General features: G+C 44.8%; 1 protein-coding gene across 2 annotated transcripts in view; it reads right to left on the bottom strand.

Annotated features, from left to right (window-relative positions):
- The window catches only part of DHX38 (DEAH-box helicase 38), a 71,775-nt gene that overhangs the window by 6,570 nt on the left and 40,968 nt on the right, over positions 1-24,237 (bottom strand). For both annotated transcript variants that reach the window (XM_068115449.2, XM_068115448.2), the window contains exons 17-21: positions 22,865-22,975; positions 21,316-21,432; positions 20,824-20,931; positions 3,818-3,930; positions 1,222-1,430 (exon numbers count right to left, since the gene is read on the bottom strand). In XM_068115449.2, coding sequence (XP_067971550.1) covers positions 1,222-1,430; positions 3,818-3,930; positions 20,824-20,931; positions 21,316-21,432; positions 22,865-22,975 — 658 coding nt within the window. The remainder of the gene's footprint in view (positions 1-1,221; positions 1,431-3,817; positions 3,931-20,823; positions 20,932-21,315; positions 21,433-22,864; positions 22,976-24,237) is intronic.

The raw sequence follows: 24,237 nt of genomic DNA, 5'->3' as shown, positions 1-24,237 counted from the left end.
ACTCAGCCTGTCATCCTTCCAAGGTCGGGAAAATGAGGAGCAGGTAGTCGGTAAGGGGGCATTGCATCAGCGGCACAGCTGCTCCCCCAGAAAATGATGCATCCAAGTAGCCACCGGCTGCATATGAATAAATAAATGGGAAGTAAGCCGATATGTCTGTAGTTAAAGGGGATCATTCTTTGCACCTTTTTATGTAGTGCAGTAATGTTGGTGGATTTCCAAGCAGATGGAAGATGACCTAGGCCGCAGGGCAAATGACAGGGTGAAAAGGGCAGAGAGAGAGGAAATGCAAAAGCATGAGAGCAGGTTTTTAGGACTCGTGAGCTGATGCCATCCGGTCGAGTTGCCGAATCAGAATTGAGGGTTGCCAGAAACGTCTCCACGTTCTCAGGTGCAAAAGACACAGACCCCAGGAGCAGTTGGGTATAACTGGGAAGGGTTATTACAGAGAGAGAGGGGTTGGGGACACAACATTTGGAAGCAAACACAGAATTGAGGCACTCGGCCTTCTCACAAGTGGAGTCAGCAGTGGTCCCATTTGAAGAGGGAAAAGATGGAAGGGGAGCATTCTCCAGAGACAGACAACAAGGCACCACCAGGTTTTAGAGGATGGAGACACGTTTGAAAGGTTATTCTTGAGTTTGTACAGGTGTTGTCTTCTGACTCTCCTGAGAGTGGACACACACACTTGTGGGCTTTGTGGAATGATCTGAGGTTGCCTTCGCTCGGATTTGGTTGGATCTTCACCAAAATTGAGTCAATTTGTACTTGTCACACATTCAACCAACCAGTCCACCAAGTTCAGTCTGAATCCATCCTGAACTTTTTGATATATCCTGCTCACAGTCAGACAGGCAGGGGTGAAAACATAACCTCAGCCCACCTTCGGTGGCGGAGCTACCTATCAACATGTGTTTGTACTCTGGTGCGGGTCATTTTCCTCAAAATAAGAAGCTGTTCATTCCACATTTCTGTCGTTTTTACCTTATTTCATCACCATCTCCACAACTATTTTCTATGGTACAGGTAATTCACAATTCTATACTGTATTAATCTATCATGTCACCCTTCACTCAGCCTCAGGTAAGTTCCAAATCGCCTCCAGGCAGTACAGTGCAAAATGAGGAAGTTGTTCATCGTTTTAAAATTCCCCTTCATCAAGAGGTAAATGTAACAAGATTACAAATGAAGGAGATGAACTTTGATACATGATCAGCGCACCTGTATTATCCAAAGCACCAAGAATCCACAATTGATACATGGAGTTAAGCATGTTATCCTCTGGAGGTGCATCCATGAAGTGGAACGAGAGCAGGTCACGCACATTGAGGGACTTGAGGAGAAGCACCACATTGGCCAAGTTCGTTCGTTGGATCTCTGGGACGGTTGCGACAAGCAGCTCGTTTTTGTACGAGCTTTGAGTGTACAGCCTGAGGCAGCACAACATGGAAGGTATGGTTATTTACTTCCTTACAGTGAAGGAATGGTTCATGAATTAACTTTACCTGATACCCGTGTGAGTGTGTGTGGAGGAATTCAGTTTGGAGCGTAAATATAATTAATCATTGTTCACTTGCACTACCCACAAAACTAAGTCCAGGTTAATGTTTGTATTTCAGCGTCGGGTTTAAGGGTCTGTGTCTGCGCTAGGATCTACTTCTGCATCACCTCTGCGTATACAGGTAACATCTTTCTGTATACAGTCGTGGCCAAAAATATTGGCACCGCTGGGCATTTTTCAAATAACTCACATTTTCTCGAAAAATAAGTTGAAACTGACAAAAGTATTTGGTCTCCACAATTCTTTATTTCACTGTTAATATTACAGAACCTTGTTTTTGATTCAGAACTTAATATAGGGTGAAAGCCCAACTATCCTTCACTCATTAACTTAATATATCCTTTTACATCAGAAAATAAAAAGAAATGGCATTGACAAAATTATTGACACCCCAGACTTAATATTTGGTAACACAGACTTTGGACAAAATAACTGCAGTCAAGTGCTTCCTATAGCCATTAATGAGCTTCCTCCACCTCTCTACTGGCAGTTTGCCCCACTCTTCTTGTGCAAACTGCTCCAGTTCTCCCAGATTTGAAGGGTGCCTTCTCCCAACTGCTGTTTTCAGATCTCCCCACAGGTGTTCAATGGGATTTAGATCTGGACTCATTGCTGACCACTTCAGAACAGTCCAGTGTTTTGTCTTGAACCATTCCTGGGAGCTTTTTGAAGTGTGTTGGGGTCATTGTTCTGCTGCAAGACCCATGATCTTCGACGGAGATCCAGCTTTCTGACACTGGGTTGAACATTGAGCTCCAACATTCCTTGGTAATCTCCTGATTTCATGATGCCATGCACACATTCAAGGTACCCAGTGCCAGAGGCAGCACAGCAACCCCAAAACATCACTGAACCTCCTCCATGTTTGACTATAGGGAAGGTGTTCTTTTCTTTAAAGGCTTCATTTTGTTTTCTGTAAACATAGAGATGATGTGCTTTACCAAAAAGTTCTAATTTGGCCTCTTCTGTGCACAGGACATTCTGCCAGAAGGATTTTGGCTTGTTCAGGTGTGTTTTGGCAAAATCCAGTCGGGCTTTCTCAGCATTGGGGTCCTCCTGGGTCTCCTACCATAAAACCCCTTTCATTGAGTTGGTGACGGATGGTGTGAGTTGAAACTCTTGTACCTTGTGTCTGAAGGTCAGCTTGAATCTGTTTGGCAGTTGATCGAGGTGCTTTATCCACCATTCAAACAATCCTCCTCTGCAATCTGCGCGATCAAGTTTTATCTTGCGGCCACGTCCAGGGAGGTTGGCTGCAGTGCCATGGGCTTAAACTTCCTGATAACATTGCGTACGGTGAACACAGGGACATCAAGGTCTCTGGAGATGGACTTGCAGCGTTGAGATTTTCCATGCTTGGCTACAATCTTGTGTCTGACCTCCTCAGACAATTCTCTGGTTTAATTTCTTTTCTCCATGCTCATTGCAGTACACAGTGACACAAAACACCAGAATGACTTCTTTTCTCTATTCAAACTGGTTGAAAGAGTGATTTTTATATTGCAGGCACCTGCAACTTACCATAGGTGAGTTCAATTCCAAAGTAAAGTGAGAATCACCTGCTTGAAATCTAATTATTTCTAACAACTTCTAAAATGTGACCAATAATATTGTCCGGGCCATTTTAGGATTTCTGTGTGGAATAAGCTAAGAATTAGCAATTTTTTCAGCTCTTTTTGTTTTGTTCCACTGCGTACCAAAGAAATACATATGTGAATACCAAAATATTTTTTAATTCCAACAATTTTCTGGAAGAAATGGTGCATCATTTGAAAAAAGTGCAGGGGTGCCAATATTTTTAGCCACGACTGTAGGTAACCGGAAATGTCTGAAAGGAGGGTACAAAGGTATTGCCCTGACGTATGAACCGTCTACCTGGGTCCGGTTCCAAACCAGACATGATTTGTGCATCACATGCATTCCATCACAAAGTGCACCGTCCCTTTGAAGGACATTACGCCAAGTGTCCCGTCTGCTAGTATTAGCTTGTGTGCGTTAAAGTTCCTACGGTATCTTTCCCGAAGAATGGGCGAGTTATCGCCGGCGCCCTGAACAAATTCTATACTCCTTTCACCTTCCGTAGAACTTCAAGCCTGGCCAGGTGGTTCATCACTTGGGCCAAACACCAACCCCGCAAGATAAAAACAATTAGGACCAATAACGAAGGAGAGGTAGACATGACCAAGTAAAGCAATCCCGTATGTTCATCAGGTTGTGTGTGAGGGAAGGTTTGTGAAGGAAACCATGGTTACGTACCTGAAACACTGGCCCGGACCCGTTCGTCCGGCTCTTCCGGCACGCTGGTTCGCGTTGGCCTGGCTTATTGGGTATATCTGCAAGGCGTCCATACCAATGCGTGGGTTGTACACCTGTCGGTGAAGAAGGAGATTTTAAATTATTCTCTATAATTCCATGTGCAGACATAAATCAATTACATGTGGAACCAAAACGTCACTCGGTAGAGCGCATACCTCCACCACACTGATGAGTTCATATTTTCTATCCCACCTGATAGGCCGGATCTGGATTCGGACCTGAACCAAAATCTAATTGGCTTGTTCTTGTCACCAAACCAACTCATCCACCAAGTTTAGTCATACCTCATCCACAACCTTTTAAAAAATATCATGTTATATATTGTTTTTGGGCCCATCTCTCAATTGATGATGAAGGATTACATTTTTAAAAATGAAAATAACCATTGTATCCGGATCCAGATTTTTACCAGAATCGATTAGTCCTCATCACACACCCAATCTGTCCACCGAGTTTCGTCCAAATCCTTCCATAACTTTGAGATAGGCCTATCGTGTTATATTTCGCTTTTATGGCTTTCACTCAATGGTGAAGAATCACTTGTAAATTATAGGATCTGGATCCAGATTTGGATCTTTACCAAAATTGAATCAATTTGTCCTTGTCACACACCCAACGTGTCCACCAGGTTTTGTCTGAATCCTGATATGGCCGCTTCCGGCTTCCGGATCTTGATATGGCCGCTTCCGGCTCCCGGGGTGAGATTGTGTGTCGTCAGAGCTCGTCCACGTCGATGAAAGTCAAGTTGTTGTTTTTTCTCAAAGTTAAGTATTTTGTTTTGCTGTGTTTGCGTCTACTGTGTTTCTGGTTCGATCATGTTTTGCATTTCGTGCACAATTGTGTATTAGTCAGTGAGTTTGGTCGTACGTGTTTGGGGCCTGGTTCGCCTCGAGGCATGCCCAGTCATGTCTTATGGTCTTTTGTTATTCACGTTCGATCTCTCTCTGGATTTTTTTTTCACCCCCTCCTTTGCCCCTAAACTCTTACCCTTTTTGTTTGATGTCTCAAATACAAAAATAATAATAATAATAATAATAATAATAATAATAATTACGATCTCTCCTCACGGTCTCCCCTCCCCCACCCCCCCCCCCCCCCACAACCACCCGTGCAAACGTGTTGAACCGACGGTTTTGCTTTAAAATGTTTAAACTCCCCCCTGCCATGTTGTATTCATTTGTATACTACGACTCACTTATTTTCTTCCTGTTCAAAAGGCTGCAATCAATTTACTCATTAAATCTTTCCATCACAAAAAAAAATTCAATCTCGTACAATTCTTCCTTTCTTCATTCTCGAAACTCACTTTCATTCCACCCCACCTCAAAACGTTCTGAAACGGATCTCTGATTTGAATATCTCAAGAAACCCAGTTTGTAATAAATGTTCGATTTTCTTCAATCATTCAAAACTTTAAAGTCTCCCCCTCACCTTCAAAACTCCCAACCCACCCCTCCCCTTCAAAACTCCCAACCCACCCTTCCCCTTCAAAACTCCCAACCTAGAGTCCCTGTATAGAGAGAGTTGCGACATGAAGAGTCCGGAAAAAATTGGTCACGTGGTCTGTGGACGCCATGTTGTTTCCTGTCCGATCTTCGCGTGTTTCTGGCCTTGCATTGAATACAAACGAGGAACGCTCTATTTTATTGTCTGGCTTTGTTTGTTGTCTTTAATAATACTGTTACGGATTCGGAGTACGGCACTCCCGTTACCAAGGGGGGGTTAGTCCTGGCCATCTGGCCATCTCCGATCTGGCATGACCTGGCCGTCTCCAGATCTGGCCATCTCCGATCTGGCCAGCTGCTGGCCATCTCCTGGCCTTGAAACTATAACGCTCCTTTGCGGTCGAGATTGGCCAGGGTGATTGGTCAGGATTGGTTGGTCCCAAATACCTGCGTGCCAATCCCTCCGCAAAGCAGGGAGATAATTTCCGCCCGGGCCACGGATATGATGGAAATTGCCGAGCGGTTTAGCAACCCGAAGCCCGAGCCGTAAGCAAAAAGACTAACCCGATTCTGAGCGGTCCTGCCAAATCGTGCCACCGGTACTCAATGGGGAAAAGACAAAGACGATCGAATGGAAGAACAGAAACCAAAGTAAGGAAGAACACAGAATTTATTAACAATACTGAAGAGGAAACGAAAGAAGGGCATGTACAATAAGAAGAGGAAGAAGCAGACACAGGGCAACCTTACACAGTCTTAATTAACACGCCCAGGATAACACAAACAGACTTACATGAAAGGGGAATAGCAGGAAGGAGGAGAAGGTCCAGGCAGATGGCAGGGGAGGAAGGTCCGGGCAGATGGTTCAGGTGTTGAGGTCCGGCTCCAGGTTCACGCTCCACTCCGGTCCACGCTTTGGTTCGCGGCGAAACCCGGCAGGCAGTGCGGTTCGTATTGTCGCGGTAGCGGACTGACTCTCTTACCGTCTCTGCTCACGTCTCTCCCTCCCACTCATCTCAAGGTGCCGCGCTTGCGCTTATATATTGCCCCTTCGAAATCAAGCCACCCGCTTTTAGACACACCCCCCGGTGAGCTCGCCTCGGCCCTGGTTGGTCGCGAGGGCTCACCGACTCTTCCCTTGGTGACACGTTGACGGGGCCACGCCTCGCCCCGACAACTCCTCCCCCTTTTTCTCCAGCGTGACCGCGTGGGTAATGGCGTTTGATGCAGCGAACACTGCTGGGCGAGCAGAGGCGCGTAATACAATTTGGGGGGAGGCAAGCCGCAAAATGAATGGGATTTTGAAAAGGGGCCTAGGTTATTTGATTAATGCAACGCAGAGTCAAACTATTGGAAACAGAGCCTTACCTGAAACACATACTAATGAAATAACTGAAGAAGTTCCTCTGGTGTCCTACGTGTTGCAAAATGGACTAACTAGGGTGCGACCTTTGACCTTTGGGAGATGGGGATATTTACAGGGAATTATCTACAAGGCTTATTATTTTACTAAGTGAAGGTTCTAAAAACCGTAACAATACTTGATAATGTGAGTATTTTTATTATTTTTTTCAAATAAAAACATACATAAACTAACATAAAAACTAACATAAAAACTTTCAAATCAAAACTCAAAACACATTTATTTCCAAAGTAACTTAATTGTATTTTTAGAAAAGTAGCTTTAAGTCGTATTCTTCTAAGATTGTGTAATGTAAGTTGTAGTCTTCAAGATATGTTGTTAAGCGCTTTGTTCATTTCATGCTAAGGCGCTATATAAATACTGTTATTATTGTTATTATTACTAAGTACATGTATGTAATTTTGAATAGTTTAGATGTACACCATACAACTAATTGTACATTGCTATGAAAAACGGGTATGTTTTACATGCATACTCTTCCATTGCAAGTCTGGATTACAATTTCTGGGCCTTTTATATAATTACAATTTAATTGTGCATATGTATTTCTCCTGGTGCACCTACATGAAAAGTTAAATTACTTTTTAATTTTCATATTTAAAATCAACATTTCTGTCATTTGTCAAGATGGTTTTAAGGCAATCTTGTTATAATAATAGGAATTTATGTAGCGTAAATTGCAGGAGCCTCTAAGCGCTTAGAAAAGAGAAGAAAGCCAACGAGATAAATATACAAATACAAATTATACAAGAAGAAAACCTAAGATGTAATCAGATGTAGGCATTTTCAAATAAATGAGTCTTTAACAGAGATTTGAAAATGTTCACATTGTCGGCTTTGTGTGCATGCATGCTAGTCAAGAAAGTAAGACACAAGAGAACAAGGTAGTCCAGAAAATGATAGGCACTTCCTGTCCCCTCTTTCCCTTTTATTCCTTTTCCCCCTCTCCTCCCTCTCCTCCCCACATAAAACTACATTTCTGAACAAATATTATTGCAATAAACAAAATCCGATTCTTATCTTGGACTAAGAGAAAATCATATCAAAAGCGAGGGGCACGGTGCAAATCACAAATTACACAATGTAGGCACTCAAATTTTGTACTAGGTTACGCACAATGTATACACACTAGCGGGCAGTGCACTAGTGCGTGGCGCAAACAATGGAAACAAAATGGCTTCTAATTCCGGGTTGTCGTAACTCTCTCTATACAGGGACTCTATCCCAACCCACCCCTCCCCTTCAAAACTCCCAACCCACCCTTCCCCTTCAAAACTCCCAACCCAACCCTCCCCTTCAAAATTCCCAACCCACCCTTCCCCTTCAAAACTCCCAACCCACACCTCCTCTTCTAATCTCCCAACTCACCCATCCCCTTATAATCTCCCCCATCACTCCTCCCCCAGAAATTTCCCCCCTCACCCCCCTCCCTCAAATCTCCGCCTCACCACTCCCCCTCAAATATCCCCCCTAACCCCTCACATCTCCCCATCACCACTCCCCCTCAAATTTCCCTCCTCACTCCTCTCGCTCAAACCTCCCCCGTCGCCCCTTCCCCTCAAATCTCCCCCCACACCCCACCCCTTCAAAACTCCTCCTCCACAAAGCTGCCTCCTACTCGCTTCCTCTCCCTTACAACTCATACCTCCACATCCTCCAACTTCACTCTGCCACCCCTCAAACAACCCCTCATCCTATCACAATCAAACCTTTTGTCCTCATCCTTCCCTTTCTCCTAGCTCTCCTGCAATCTCTGACACACCATCAATAGCTCTCCCTACCTCCCCCTCTACTCCCTCATCTTTCCATACCCTTCCCATCCCTTCTCCTGTATCCGAACCTCCCCCTTCCTCTTCCTTAATGGTATGGACCTCAAACATCCGGGGCCTTCTCTCAAACCGGAATCGTCTCTCCATACAGGTTGCTTCAGACAAACCAGACTTAATCTGCTGAACAGAAACTTTCCTTCTTCAAGATGTCTCTGATTCCTTAATTTCTCTTCCTGGTTACTCCCTCCTCCGGTATGATAGACCTCAGCCGAGTCCGGGTGGTGGGGTTGCTATCTTTATCAAAACTCTCTTCCTCACTCTCCTGGCATTGTCCTCTCCCCACCCCACCCCACCCCCAGGAGTACCACTGGCTACGGCTTCCCATCCGCTCCCACCTTTTGTTCATATGTGTTCTGCACCGTCCACCAAACAGTGATGACTCACTCCATTTACATTTCGCAGTTTGCCAACATGGACCAACTTCTATCCACTCATCCCAACTCTCTCTTCCTCATATGTGGTGACTTCAACTGTCATCATGCCAGCTGGCTGGGTGTGGGTTCCTCTCTCACCAGCCATGGCACCTCAGCAAAGGACTTCTGTGACTCATTGGGACTGATACAATCTGTCAATTTTCCGACCCGGATCTCAGTCAATGGTACATCATCTTTCTAGACTTGGTTATGACAAACCTCCCTGCAAATAAATGTCTGCTGTTCTTCTTCTGCTCCAATCGGTTCATCTGATCATTTCCTTGTTAAAGTGGACATCTCCGGCCATTTTCAGAGAGCCTCCTCAGCGTCAAGGAGTCTAGCATTTCACTCAGGCAGACTGGCACGGTCTTCAAGTAGCCATCAATCATCTGGACTGGTCTCCTATCTCTACTGCTTCTGACATCAACTCTTCCTGGGAATTCTTCCAAAGTAAACTGCTCTCTCTCATGCACAGATTTATCCCATCTCGTATTCAGTTGTCATACCCTTCATCCCGTCCATGGTACACGGAATCTTGTGGTGATTCTGTTTACCAAGCCCTGAAACAACTTGCCTTCGCCTCCTGGAAGGCAAATCCAATGGAAGGCAATCTCATTTCCTTTCACAAAGCTCGGAACAAGTGTGTGTCTACCCTCAGGAGAGCCAGGAAACAATATCTCTACTCTCAAGCCTCAACTCTCAAACCTCTCTCCCTCTTCGAAATCCTGGTGGCATCTGGTCAAATCAGTTTCTGGTATTTGTTCCCCTTCCATCCCCTCCCTCCCTTACCTCAAACGGCTACATAGCTGACTCCGCACGTGAAAAAGCTGAATGCCTAAACTCTGTGTTTGCCTCAGAATCTTGTGTCCCAAACCCATCTCTCTCTGTACCCACCGTACCCAGTCGTACGTAGCTGCTCCTGGACTCTGTCCTTCTCTCCTGACAAGGTGGAGAGGTTTCTGTCAAACGTCAACTCTAATTCTGCAACTAGACCAGACGGCATCAGCCCACTGGTCCTAAAATCCTGCTCTGCCGCTCTTTCACACACTCTCTCTGTTCTCTTCACCCTCTCTTTTGCTCAAGGTCATCTGCCATCCGCTTGGAAATCAGCAAACATTACCGCTTTACACAAAAAAGGTGCAAAAACAGATCCTTGCAACTACAGACCAATCAGCCTGCTCCCAATCATCAGCAAGGTCATGGAATCCATCATCGCTTCTGATATTAAATCCTTCCTCTTCTCCAAAGGCTTGATCTCTGATCATCAATTTGGATTCAGACCAGGTCATTCTACTCCGGACATGCTGCTTTTGCTGTCTCAACAATGGATGGGAGGCCCTCATCGCCAAACAGGAAATCAGAGCTGTCTCCCTTGACATATCGTGTGGCTTCGATACGGTCTGGCACCCCACCCTGCTTACCAACTCTCCTCCTATGGTATCCATGGAAATCTCCATGCATGGCTTGTGGACTTCCTCTCCGGTCGCAGTCAACGTGTGGCCCTGAATGGAATTCTCTCATCTCCCCTTCCTGTTCAGGCTGGAGTTCCCCAAGGCAGTGTTCTGGGCCCTGTGCTTTTTTTATGTTCATCAATGATCTTTCCAACTGTCTAAAAAATTCTCTCTGTCTCCTTGCTGATGACCCGACTCTCTGCCGCTCCATATCTCAACCCTCAGAACGGCAGTCGGCAGCCTCTTCACTCTATGCAGACCTGGACAGAATCACAAACTGGTCAAACAAGTGGAACATGTCTTTCAATCCTCACAAATCTCACACTCTCACTATGTCTCTCTGAAAAGACTGTCTGGACAACCCTCCCATCTTATTTCTCAACAATCCTCTTGAAGAAGTTCTGTCACTCAAGCTTTTCGGTCTCACTATCTGCTATCATTGACCTCACTATCCTCACCTCACTATCTTTCCTGGGAAAACCACATTCCCAAGCTGGCCTCCAAAGCCAGTCGCCGACTGGGCATCCTCCGTTGTGTGAAGTTCTTCCTTGGCACACCTGAGCTCCTCACCACATACAAGGCTTTCATCCGCAGCTTGATGGAATACTGTTCTCCCCTCTGTGCCGGTGGTCTTGCCTCACACCTAGCTCGGCTTCATGCTGTTGAAACCAAAGCTTTCAGAATCATTGGAATCTCCCACGATGAAGCCAATCTGAGGCCCCTCACTCTCTCACCGCAGGCAGGTTGGTGGTCTTTCTGTCTTCTACCGACTCCTCTCTGGCCTAGCTCCCCACAGCTTTGTCTGTGCTATGTCCCCCAAATATTCCTGCAGGACGCACAATAACTGCCAGTAACACTCTTCTGGTGAAACTGCCAAAATCAAGACTTTCTGCTCATCTTTACTCTTTTATTCCTCTTTCCCCCCGCCTCTGGAACAAACTCCCTCACTCTCTTCAATCCCACTCCTCCCTCCAGGTCTTTAAAACAGCTGTTCACCACTATCTCTTATCTTCCGCCATCCAAAACCTTGATATTTTCTACCACCGTTAATACACCCCAAATCCACCTCTTTCATTCTCTGACTTCATTCCTGAAATTCCTGGTAGTATCAATTTGTTATCAAAAAGCGAGTGAGGCGTGCTTCGAGCTCTCCACGGCATCGAAGTTTGAGTGTTTTCCCATTCTTGTCTTTGTCAAATTTCCACTGGTTATTTTGCTGTGTACGTGTTATTGTGTGTTTCTAGTTGGTGTTGGTTTGTGGTTCGTGCAAACTTGTGTGTAGTTAATCGTTTTCTGAGTCGTACCTCGTGCGTGGCCTGGTAACTTGGGGCTTCCCTCCCCCCGTCGGTGTTTTGTCGGTTTGGGTTATTTCCTTCGCTGTATTGCTTGTTTCTTTTATTTTGTTTTCTCCCCCTCACCTCACCTCCCTAGACAAATAATTCTATATTGATTCTTTCTCTCCTCCCGGACACGTGCTTGTTCGCTCTCCTCCTCGTCTCGGCTTGTGCCCCGCCCCCTGTATCTCGCTTTCTTCCGCCTCTGCTCCTTCTTTCTCAAATACACGTTCTCGCTTGGAGACTTTTCCCGGATTGTTTTTTCATCGTTCTGTTTGGATATTGTTGGAATATGTTTAAACCGCAGCCGTGATGCTGACGCCCCCCCCCCCCCCCCCCCAGAATTTACATGTTTTAAACGTTTCCCAATGTGTACCCTGGTCAGAATAGGTACACCGTATCCCTGCGTGTCGTAAGAGACGACTAAGAGGGTTGGCGTCAGGAAGGGCATCCGGCCATAAAAACATTGCCTCAAAAAGAGAACCATGACAATCACAAGTACATATGGGCAGGGTGCAGCCCGAAGTGGAGATCGGTTTCTGAGTAGTCTGGGATCCGAGGCCTGGAAATGTGTAAAAAAGTGATTTTGAAGTGACACCCCTGCTATAAAATGTTTGACCCCTAGATAATGTCTGTGGGGGTGTTAGCCACCAGAAAAGTGACTTTAGCAAGGTAGTTTGGATTGCGCGAATTCTGTAAGGACGTTTTTTAACTTGGGGCGTCAACTGTAAAAAAGCAAGAAATTTAGGGGTAGGGGAAATTCAATTGACCATATATCCCATAATACAGGGGTGAGTGCAACAAATTACCACTCATTCTTTTTGTTATAAATTTGGCTTTTATATGAAACATGATTCAACGTGATTGGACCATCCATGAGGTCAGCAGAGGTCAAAAGGTCACGGAAAGTGGGTTAAGCTGAAAATTTAGCTCCTTTATCAAATAAATCACATATGTATATGTCACAATATGTTCTTTGCATCCTTCTACTGTTTCTGGCCTATATTGATCGTAATAGTGATGGTTTACGATGGTGGTTGATGCTTTTCATCTTTTGTGTGGTGCTAGGGATTATTATGCTACATTTGTTTCAGCAACTTTTTTTTTTTTTTTTTTTTTTTTTTTTTTTTTTTTTTTTTTTTTTTTTTTTTTTTTTTTTTTTTTTTGTTTCAGCAACTTGCTTCACTCTTGCTGATCTTTATGATTACCATAGATCTTCAGCCTTAAACTTCCATTCAGAGACACAAGATGGTGGTAGTTTTGATGCTACAACAAATATAATTTATCAGTACACATTTGAGGGAGAAGGAAGTGGGGAGGTAGTGGGGGCAGTGCCCCTTAAGAAAACGAGGAAACCGACTATCAGTGAACCAGACAAATTCGTTCCAGTAAGTAGTAAACTGACACTGAAGGACAGAAGACAGGCTAGGTCATTACGTGATATTGAACTTCCTCATGATGACAAGGGGGAAGCCTGCTTTCTAGCTGACAAGAACATCGTTTGGTTCCTACTGAGGATGTATCCAACACAGTTGATGACGGGTGAAAACGACATGGAGCAGCTTCTTTGAATACAGTTCTGGGCAACATACAGATAAAACAACGATTGGTTATGGACCATTGCTTCCACAAAACCCAACCAACGCAGATGTAGTCCAGACCTCATTGGACTACTTTGTCTCCTTGAGTCTTAAGATGGGTCAGGCTAAGACGGTGGTGACTTGTGACCAGGCGATATATGACATAGTAAAGGGGTTGTTTAGGAAGGAATCGGAAAAGTACAAAGATGTTATTGTTCGACTTGGAGGATTCCATATTGCCCAGAACTTCTTGGGATCTATTGGATTTTTCATTATGGAGAGTGGCATAGAGGACATTCTGGTTTCTAGTGATATCTGTGGTCGAGGTACAGCCAATAAAGTCATGGCAGGAAAAGATTATTATAAGATGGTCCATTATCATTCATGGTTGTGAGGCATTGTTCATGCTGAAGTGGGAGCCATTTGAGAAATGGCTGTTGTTCGAGAAGAATGAGGAGACACTTTCTTTGCTTTCGTCTCTGCTTGAAAGTCTTAGAAATGCCTTTGACAGGAAAGAGAAGGACGAATTTGCTGCACTCATGAAGGAAGTCATGAAATGCCTAGAGTCACTGGAGTCGCTCTGGGGAGATTTTGAGAAGGGATTAGGAGTGACAGCCCATCTTTGGAGCATGTACATAGACATGGTGCTTATCCTAAGGCGTTACATCCATGCTGAGAGAGCTGGGCTGTGGCAACAGCACTTACAAGAGGGACAGAATATGCTACCCTATACCATTGCTTCCGGCCATAGTAAGTACATGTCCTGCCTTCCGATCTATCTCAGTGAGAAGCAAAAGCTTCCAGAAACAGCGCCAGAAGTGCACGAGGAGTTTGCAGCTGGCAAATTCACAGTTCACCAGACTGCAGGAGACTTTAATGGTGTGTGGACAGACCTTGCCCTTGAACAGACCTACAATAGGGAAGGCAAAACAAGCCTCTTTAAGGGTACTAGGACGTGCCCGTACGTGGGTGCCCGTTCCTTGCCAAAAAAAAAAAAAAAAATGTCTTCGCCCATAACACAGTCTGAATCAGCACGAGAAAAGTACATCAAGGCTCTACCGTTCATGACCTCTGTCTCTGAAAGTGCAAAACAGATGGCACACATGGCCTCGCCGCAATCTGACCACCATGAGAAGCTGAGGAAAGACGACATGGAAGCCGTGTTGCAGATCAAACGGACCGTGGAAGAGAAGATGCAAAACCCATTCAATCCTTCACTTGCGACAGATAAACTAATGAACATATCCACAGGTCAGATTCTTGCAGCAACTACCCTGGTAGATGTCAAACGTCTAGGCTTGGACGCAATGGATGCTGCCACGACGACGAATGCAGACAAGATTGTCCAACCGAAGATAGAAACATTCGCCACGCATCTGAAGAAAAGTAAGAAAAAGATGGACACTGTGAAAGAAGTCATCAGAGAGGAGAGTGCAGTGACAAGGGCACTTTGTTTCGCACAGGACCTGAGTGATGAGGCACGGACTGACGCATTTAGTTACGAATGGCTTGAGTACCCTCCCTCGTTGTTTGAGCCAGAGAAGAATGGATTTTCCATGCGGAAAGGTTGCAAATTCAACTATCTATCCACTCTACAGGCAGAGGTTGCCAAGTCATGGGAACCGTTAAAAGAGTTGCCTCCTTCTGCATCTGATGCAGTTTATGTAGTCGATGCAATGGCATTCATCCAGCGGTTCAACACACTTGGTTCGAGTACATTTGACCAACTTCAGGAAAGGTACAGGAACAAACTCTTGAACATGAAACCCAGACATTGCACTGAAGTGCATTTCGTGGGCGATTAATATGATTTTGGGTTAAAGAGTCTAAAAGGGGATGAACGCCAGAGACGGGAGTCAAATACTAACTTGCCAGAGTTTGTTCCAGCGGACATCATGAAAATCCCTGATTGGAACACATTCCTGTCAAACCCTTGTAACAAGACCAATCTGCTGTCGTATCTTGCTTCACGTTGGTCCCAGGAGTCATCCTGGCCTGATGGCTTCTGCCTGGTCCTTGGGGTCAACGCCCAGGCAACTCGTGTGACGCAGACGGAACATACCAATGTTGATGAGCTGTACTGTCCTAACCACGAGGAGGCGGACACCAGAATCTTTGCTCACATTGCTAGCTGTGACAACAGCGTAGTTGTCATTCAGGCTACAGATACAGATATCATCGTCTTGTCAATGTATCATTTCCCTCGGTTGACAAACGTTGTTGAGTTATGGGTGGAAAAGGATGATCTGTTCCTCCCCATTCATGACTTGGTGAATGAGTTGGCCAAAGCAGTTGGAAAGGACGTATTGGCACTCACAGACACAATGCTCATCTCCTACATTCTGTCAGGTTGTGATTCGGTGAGCTATCCTTTCAAACGGGGTAAGAAGAGAGCAGTGAAAGTCGCACTCCAGCATGTTCACAAACAGCCAGCGTTGTCCAATTTCATCCGACATGAATCCGGACCTTCTGCACATGATCAGGTGATAACTGAAGCACGAAGCTTCTTTTGTGATCTCTACGGCAAGCCAGGGTATTCATCCCTGGATAAGCTCCGCGCCCACTTGTTTGCATCTAGCAAACTAGATCTGCGCTCCCTTCCTCCAACAGAAGATGCTTTTCACTTCCACGTTCTCAGGAGCCTTTGTCAGATCAGCTTATACAAGCAAGCTTCACTCAGCAATCCAGTGCTTCTTCCACCTGAAGAGTATGGCAGGAGTGTGGATGGTGACAGGTTAATTCCTGTCATGAAGAGCAAGCCATCAAAGCCTTCTGCTGCGAAGTTGAAGTACTGCAAATGTAAGAAGAAACCGAACTGCCTGAGGAATTGCCCTTGTGCGAAAGCTGGAGTACCATGCATCATTGCATGTGCCTGCAATGGTGACAGAGAAAAATGTGGACGGCTTCTGACTGATGACGGTGATGATGATGAGTAAATAGAGGTAATGACACTTTTCCAGACAGTATGTGGTATGACTTGTCGTTTTAAAACATGTTGAAGAGTACCGTGCAAATAGATAGTGTGAATGCCCGATTTTGGTGATTTTTTAAAAGTTATGCAAATCTAAAGTGACATACATGCCAGTAAGTTAAGTTCAGTCGGGGCATTTCTTTCCCAAAAACATTTGAGGGGTACAAACAACATATTTTGGGTGTAAAAGTTTGGCTATATTGAGCTTCAAGTAGGAAAAATGTGATTTTATTTACTAAAGGAGCTAAACTTTTAGCTTAACCCACTTTCCGTGACCTTTTGATCTCTGCTGACCTCATGGACGGTCCAATCACGTTGAATCATGTTTCATATAAAAGCCAACTTTATAACAAAAAGAATGAGTGGTAATTTGTTGCACTCACCCCTGTATTATGGGATATATGGTCAATTGAATTTCCCCTACCCCTAAATTTCTTGCTTTTTTACAGTTGACGCCCCAAGTTAAAAAACGTCCTTACAGAATTCGCGCAATCCAAACTACCTTGCTAAAGTCACTTTTCTGGTGGCTAACACCCCCACAGACATGATCTAGCTGTCAAACATTTTATAGCAGGGGTGTCACTTCAAAATCAAATTTTGAGGTCTCGGATCCCAGACTAGAGGTTTGGGACATGGAATGTGGGGACAATGACAGGGAGATCAGGAGAAGTGGTGGAAGTATTGGTCAGAAGAAGAGTGGACATATGTTGTGTGCAAGAGACGAGATGGAAGGGAAGTGGTGTGAGAATGGTGAAGGGTAGGCAGGGACAGAAATACAAGTTTGTGTGGCAAGGGTGCCCGGAGGGCGTGAATGGTGTTGGTGTCCTGTTTTCTGAGGAGTTTGTAGACAGTGTGGTGAGTGTGACTAGAGTGAGTGATAGGTTGATGATGGTGAAAATGATGATTGGAAAGCTCTTGGTGAACGTCATCTCGGGATATGCTCCGCAGGTTGGTCGAAGCGATGAAGAGAAGGACAAGTTCTGGTGTGCGATAGAGAAGCTGATGGAAAACGTGAAAGATGAGGAAGTTGTTGTGGTGGGAGGAGACCTGAATGGACATGTGGGAAGGAGTATGGATGGTTTTGAGGGAGTTCATGGGGGTTACGGATATGGTGTGAGAAATGGAGAAGGTGAAAGGATTTTGGAGTTTGCTGATGGAGCTGATTTGTTGATTTGTAATACTCAGTTCCAGAAAGAGGACAATAAGCTTGTTACATACACGTCAGGTGGGTCGACGACAACCGTTGACTACCTGATGGTGCGTCGGCGAGATAGGGGGCACCTCCGGGACACAAAGGTGATCCCGGGGGAGGAGGTTGTTTCACAGCACCACTTGGTTGTTTGCGACATAAGGGTGAAAGGTGCGAGGAGAGCTCGGCGGGTGAAGTACCAACCGAGAATGAAGGTGTGGAGGTTGAAAGAGGTGACAGTAAGGGAGGCATTAAAAGAGAGGCTGAGTAGGGTAGAGGATGATGTGGTTGAGCTTGAAAGTGGTTGGATGTCAATGAAAGCTAGTCTGTTGGGAGCCGTTGGTGAGGTATGTGGATGGACAAAAGGACCACCGAGGCACTCGGAAACATGGTGGTGGGATGTTGAGGTTGGAAAGATGATTGACGAGAAGAGGAAGAAGTTCAAAGAGTGGCAGAAGGCGAAGGGTACGGGAGCAGAAACAGCAGAGCATGAAAGTTATAAGGCAGCCAGGAAGGCTGCAAAGAAAGAGGTAGCAAAGGCGCAGGAGGCATGTAGGAAAATGTTCGGAGAACGCTTGGATTCGGAAGAGGGTCAGAAAGCAGTATTCAGGATTGCAAAGCAGATAGCGAAAGAGAGGTGTGATGTGATGGGGGTGAGTTGCTTGAAGGATGAAGTGGGACAAATCGTTGTCGACCCAGATGGAATTAAAGGAAGATGGAAAAGATATATGGAAATGCTGTTGAATACAGAGAATGAATGGGATGGCAACATAGAGAGTAACCCAGTTTTAGGACCGGCAGAGAAGATAACTGAGAAGGAAGTTGAGGAAGCGATAAAAGCAATGAAGAGTGGAAAAGCGGGAGGGCCGACGGGAGTTGTGGGAGATATGTTGAAGGCAGCAGGAAGTTGGGGTGTGAAGAGAATGACAGAGATCTGTAATCTGATGGTGAAAGAAGGCCGCATTCCAGTGGATTGGGAACTGAGTACCCTCGTCCCTCTATACAAGGGGAAAGGTGACCCTCTGGAGTGTGGCTCGTACCGAGCGATAAAGTTATTGGAGCATGGAATGAAGGTATTGGAAAGGGTGTTGGAGAGGAGGATAAGGAAGAAAGTGAAGATCGACGAAATGCAGTTTGGATTTATGCCAGGAAGAGGAACGACAGATGCGCTTTTCATTGTGAGGCAGTTGCAGGAGAAGTACATGGATAAGAGGAAGAAGTTGTTTTTTGGGTTTGTTGATCTGGAGAAAGCATTCGATAGGGTTCCACGCAAAGTATTGACATGGGCATTGAGGAAGTTAGGAGTGGAGGAATGGTTGATCAGAGTAGTGATGGCAATGTACAAAAGAGCACGCACAGCTGTAAGGACGAAGGACGGGAACAGTGGTGAGTTTGAGGTGAAGGTGGGAGTGCATCAGGGGTCGGTACTAAGTCCACTACTATTTGTAGCTGTGATGGAGGTGCTGGCTCAGACCGTAAAGGAGGGTTTACCGTGGGAGTTGTTGTATGCAGATGATCTGGTGTTGATTGCGGAAAGTATGGATGGACTGAAGGAAAAGATGAACAAGTGGAAGGAATGTATGGAGACAAAAGGTCTGAAGGTGAATATCGGAAAGACAAAGGTGATGGCAAGTGGTAAAGCATGTGGTGAGGTGGAAATAACTGGGAAGTGGCCGTGTGCTGTGTGCAGGAAGGGTGTCGGAGTGAACTCCATTCAATGTACAATGTGTGCTGAGTGGGTTCATCAAAAATGTAGTGGTCTGAGAGGGTCATTAACCAGTGTGGCAGCTACATTCAAATGTAAGGTGTGCACAGAGGGAGCTGCAGATGGAGGAAATGTTGAGTTGGATCTTGGAGACGGCGTGAAGCTGGAAGGTGTGAAAACATTTTGCTACCTCGGAGACATGCTGAATGGAGAAGGTGGATCAGACTCGGCAACGGTTGCTCGAGTGAGATGTGCATGGAAGAAGTTTCGGGAACTGAGTGGCGTGCTGATGAGGAGGAGAGTGTCGCTGAAGCTGAAGGGAAAGGTGTATGCTGCATGTGTGAGAAGTGTTATGATTTATGGGAGCGAGACATGGGTAATGAACGTAGAGCAGCAACGAAGGCTGGAAAGGGTGGAAATGCGAATGGTTCGATGGATGTGCGGAGTATCGTTGAGAGAGAGGAAGACAAATGATGAATTGCGAAAGATGATGGGAATATTGCCTGTGATTGATGCTGTGAAGAGGAACAGGTTGAGATGGTTTGGTCATGTATTGAGGAAGGATGAAAAGTGACTGGTTGAGAAGAGTGATGGAAGTTAATGTAGAAGGAAGTAGAGGACGGGGAAGACCGAGAAAGACTTGGCTAAAGATGGTGGAAGAAGAAATGCGGGCAAGGGGGTTAACAAGGAGAGATGCAGAAAATAGGGCAAAATGGAGAAGATTGTCATGGGGACCGCAAGGCTAACCCCCGCTCTAGCAGGGAACATGGCCTTAAAATGCATGTTGTGTTTGTTGTTGTATTAATTTGTTGCTCTCTCTCATACAATTTGTTTTATACCGTGTACCCCTTCCGTCCCCCTCCCCCCTCCTTTAAATGTGCTGTATGCACAGGTAAACAAGTGGCACATGTCAGTCTTCCGATTAGTGGATGGGGACATATCCCTGGAATGTGTCGATAAATTATGTTACCTTGGTGATATGATCGGTGCAGGTGTTGGTGCAGAGGCAGCAGTGATTGCAAGAATTAGAAGTGGTTGGAGGAGGTTAAGGCAGTTGTTACCCCAATTGACTCCAAGGGGAATCTCTCTCTAACCAAAGGGAAAACTTTATGCAGGTTACGATAGAAGCACGATGCTGTATGGCAGTGAAACCTGGGTGATCAAAAAGGAGGTTGAACGGAGGTGTGGACGAAATGAAACGAGAATGATGAGATGGACGTCTAATGTGATACCGAAGGATAGGAAACCAAATGTGAAACAAAGAGATAGGTTAGGTATATAAATAATTATTGAGGTAATGTATAGGGGGAGGTTGAGGTGGTTCGGACACATGGAAGGATGGGGGAGGACAGCTGTGTGAAGAGGTGTATAAATATGAATCTGAATGGAAGGAGACCAAGAGGCTGTCCGAGGAAAACATGGAATGAGTTACTGAGAGATTATGTCAGTTAAAGGACTAACAAGAGGGCTAGCAACGGATTGTACAGCCTGGAAAGCAGCCATTAGGTGCATCACGGCCAACATATGCGAGCATAGAAACGGACGCAAAACGATGATGATGACGATGATGTAAAAATAACAAAATCATTGTGTATTTAAAGAGCACCTTCAGTTTGCAGTACCCAGAGTCCACAACGAACATGATGCCATCCACAGTGAGAGACGTCTCGGCGATGTTTGTGGCTACGATGCATTTGCGCACGCCGTCCGGGGCCTGCAAGACAGGCCACAAGTGGACATCTAGCACAAGATGCTAACACACAAGCACAGCTGCACTCCACAAAATAATCAGTTCACCCAAATGCTGCTTGGTGGAAAGAACACATTAGTATGGTATATATATAACCACCTTTAGAGGCCATTTTTCCCCGCAAAGCGGGGGTTGGCCTTTTTCGGGAACCGTGGTTGTTGTTGTTTTTCTGGGCCCCTTTTTGAAGCAATGTTTTACGGCCGGTATGCGGTTTTATATTCATTTACCCATTTTAACGTGTGCCATCGACGTTTATTGTAGAAATAATGAAAACAAGGTTGAAAGGTCAACACAATAGCCACAAGTCCCCAAGGAATCTCCATATGTTCTTGCACGAAGATGACAAACCTTTTGGAATATTTTTGCCTGTAGGTCGGAGGGCAACTGTGAGTAGATGGGCAGCACGGCGAGTGCGGGCGCGTTTTCCAGTTCTGCCAACCTCTCCACCAACTGGTCGCACGTAACCTGGTGGCACAATCATACAAGAAGAGGTTTGGAAACGTGCCGGGCGGCGTGAAAACACAGACATTCGAGTTCAGACATTTCACAACGAGCACTCCAAGCAGCCATGGCAGAGTAGTCAACACTGCCTTGAAATGTCCAGGCAATCAGAAACGCCATAAAAACAACACAAAGAGTATTACATAATTAAAGGAGACCCAAGAATGCTTTTCAAAACACGATTTCACAAGTCTGTACAATGGGAGGTCACTTCATGCCCGACGCTTTGTATTAATGGATTTGTATACATTGTCTAAGTGTTTGTACAGAGCACCTGTATGACATGTACATCAGAGACGGTCAACAATAATGGACAAATTGAAGACAATGTATATGCGACCTGAGATTCCAGTATCATGAGCAAAGTACTCAGATGGGAACACAAAACAGGCCAATATTGTATTTCTGATCATCTTTACATGCTCTTTCCCCTCAGCATTTAGCAATTGAATTACCTCCGCCACCAAAGGTGGACTGAGGTTATGTCTTCACACCATGTTTGTCTGTCTGAACAGGATATCCCAAAAGGTTACAGTTTGGATGCATGATAAGGTAGAAGGGATTCGATTTTGGTGAAGATCCGGATCTGGATACGAGGATTTCTTAAGTCTTCTTCTTCATTGATATGCACCACAAGGGTGCGGGGTATCATCATCGACTGAGGGTGTGGCTGTGTCGCTGATGCAACACGCTCTGCTTGTTAGGGCAGGAATTTGTAATTTATTCAAGGTGCCGGTTATAGCTCACCTACTCTTCACAAAGGAGACCATGGGATCTAAGATCCACCAACGAATGCTGGCACATAGGACGCCCACTTAATATCCATTTGAGGGAAGGCCCACACATCAATGAATCAGCCTACCTGTGAAACAACGGGATGACAGCTTACAACTGGATCAGGATTCAAACCCAGGTGAGAGAGCTTAGAGGGGACTGTGCGTACCTCTCGGCCATAGTCCATCCTGCCCGCCCTATTTCACAAGTGATTTTTCACCATTGAGAGATATGGCCACAAACATATCAAAAAGTTGTGGACGGATTATGAAAAAAACTTGGTGGATGAATTGGTTTGGCGACAAGAACAAGGCGATTAGATTGTGGTTCACGTCTGAAACCAGATCCGGCCTATCAGTGGGATAGAAAACGTAAACTGTTCAGCCTGGAAGAGGAATACGCTCTACCGAGTGCCGTTCTAGTTGTTGTTTGATCTTTCCTTTGACGTTATATTCCCTGCCCCCATTGTACTAAGAATGATTCAGAGCCGTTATTGTGCACCGGAAGGAACATTTTATTTATAGGCGTACTGAAAAAAAAAATGCCAAAATAGGCTTTAAACCATTAACACAAACCCATGTGCTCCAGTTATCTTGGCAAACTATTCGTCCAACATACAAACCTCGATGTCCTCTTGCCCTGGCATAAACACCAATATATCACCAGGAGCTGGAGACAGGTGTATCTGAAGAGTTTGTTTCACAGCACCCTCCACATAATCTTCCACCACAGTCTGTGCAAAACAAACATATGGGCACACAGTCGTGGCCAAAAATATTGACACCCTTGCACTTTTTTCAAATAATGCACCATTTCTTCCAGAAAATTTATAAAACTAGAACAATACAACTGTGTCGCCAATATGCCTCCGTATAGTCCCACAACGGGTAGATGCCATCACTCTGCATATGTATGGGTAGTGGATCATGTATGTGAAGTTTCGTGTTGATCGGATAAGGTTCGTTTTTCTATCCAAGATGGCTGCCAAACCACGTGACTATGATATCATCATTTTCAAACTATATGTAACAGTGCTGTTAGATGATATTTGTAAAATTTCACATCAATAGGGTGAGCGGTTTCAGAGATATAATTATTTTATATTTTCCTTCAATCCAAAATCGCTGCCAAACCATGTGACCTATGATGTCATAAATATAATATTTCAATACAAATGGGTCATAGATCATGTCCATGCAATTTCAGATTTTTAGGACTAGTGAGATACCCGTACTACGCACGGGTGGGAGGCCAGAAGCAAACAGACAATGTAGAAACGGTGAATGCTAAAGCATGAAACCAATAAATTCCACATTCCTGTAGCACCTTCAGTCGCACGTCAAACATGGACAGCACGTTTGTGAAGGACTTCCATGAAAAACGTACCCGTTCGCAAAGAAACGGGTACGTTTGTTCTATACCCAGTCAATGGCGAATCTGCATATAGCAATCCGCGAATTTCACATTTAGAAAGTAGAAACCATCACGGCATTCCGTCATTCACTTGAACTCGATATCTCTTTTTTCATTCCAAACAGCATAACTCCAATCACAAATTAAATAACATTAATATAAAAAATAAACTTTTAACAACATTCGTGACATAAACAAATACTTAAATCATGATGTGAAGTTCCGTACGGTTGGGTGAACACAATTACGAATTCAAAATCGTAATTGTATTCACTCAATTCCAATCATCAATTGATACTTTAACAAAATGATTAACACGTTTAACGTTTAACGATTTAACATTACGATTGAATGACGGTTGTATTGGGATCTTATCAAACCTGTGCATTGACGTTATCTGTCCACTTCCACATTTGTGGCAGGTTCATAATTCTCATCAAAATCTAAACAATATTTGTGGAATTTCAATAAAAGCCACATCACTGTTCATATCGGTAAATATTATTCCATCGTTTTTGGAAAAACTGAAAAATTGGAAAAATTGGAAAAACAATATAGCCTACTAGCAGAAGTACCCGGCAT

This window comes from Myxine glutinosa, chromosome 5 (assembly GCF_964187855.1).
Source record: "Myxine glutinosa chromosome 5, kmMyxGlut1.1, whole genome shotgun sequence".
In the NCBI taxonomy this organism is placed as follows: Eukaryota; Metazoa; Chordata; class Myxini; order Myxiniformes; family Myxinidae; genus Myxine; species Myxine glutinosa.
Note: the sequence above shows the minus strand (reverse complement) of the source record. Positions and strands in the feature narration are given on the sequence as shown.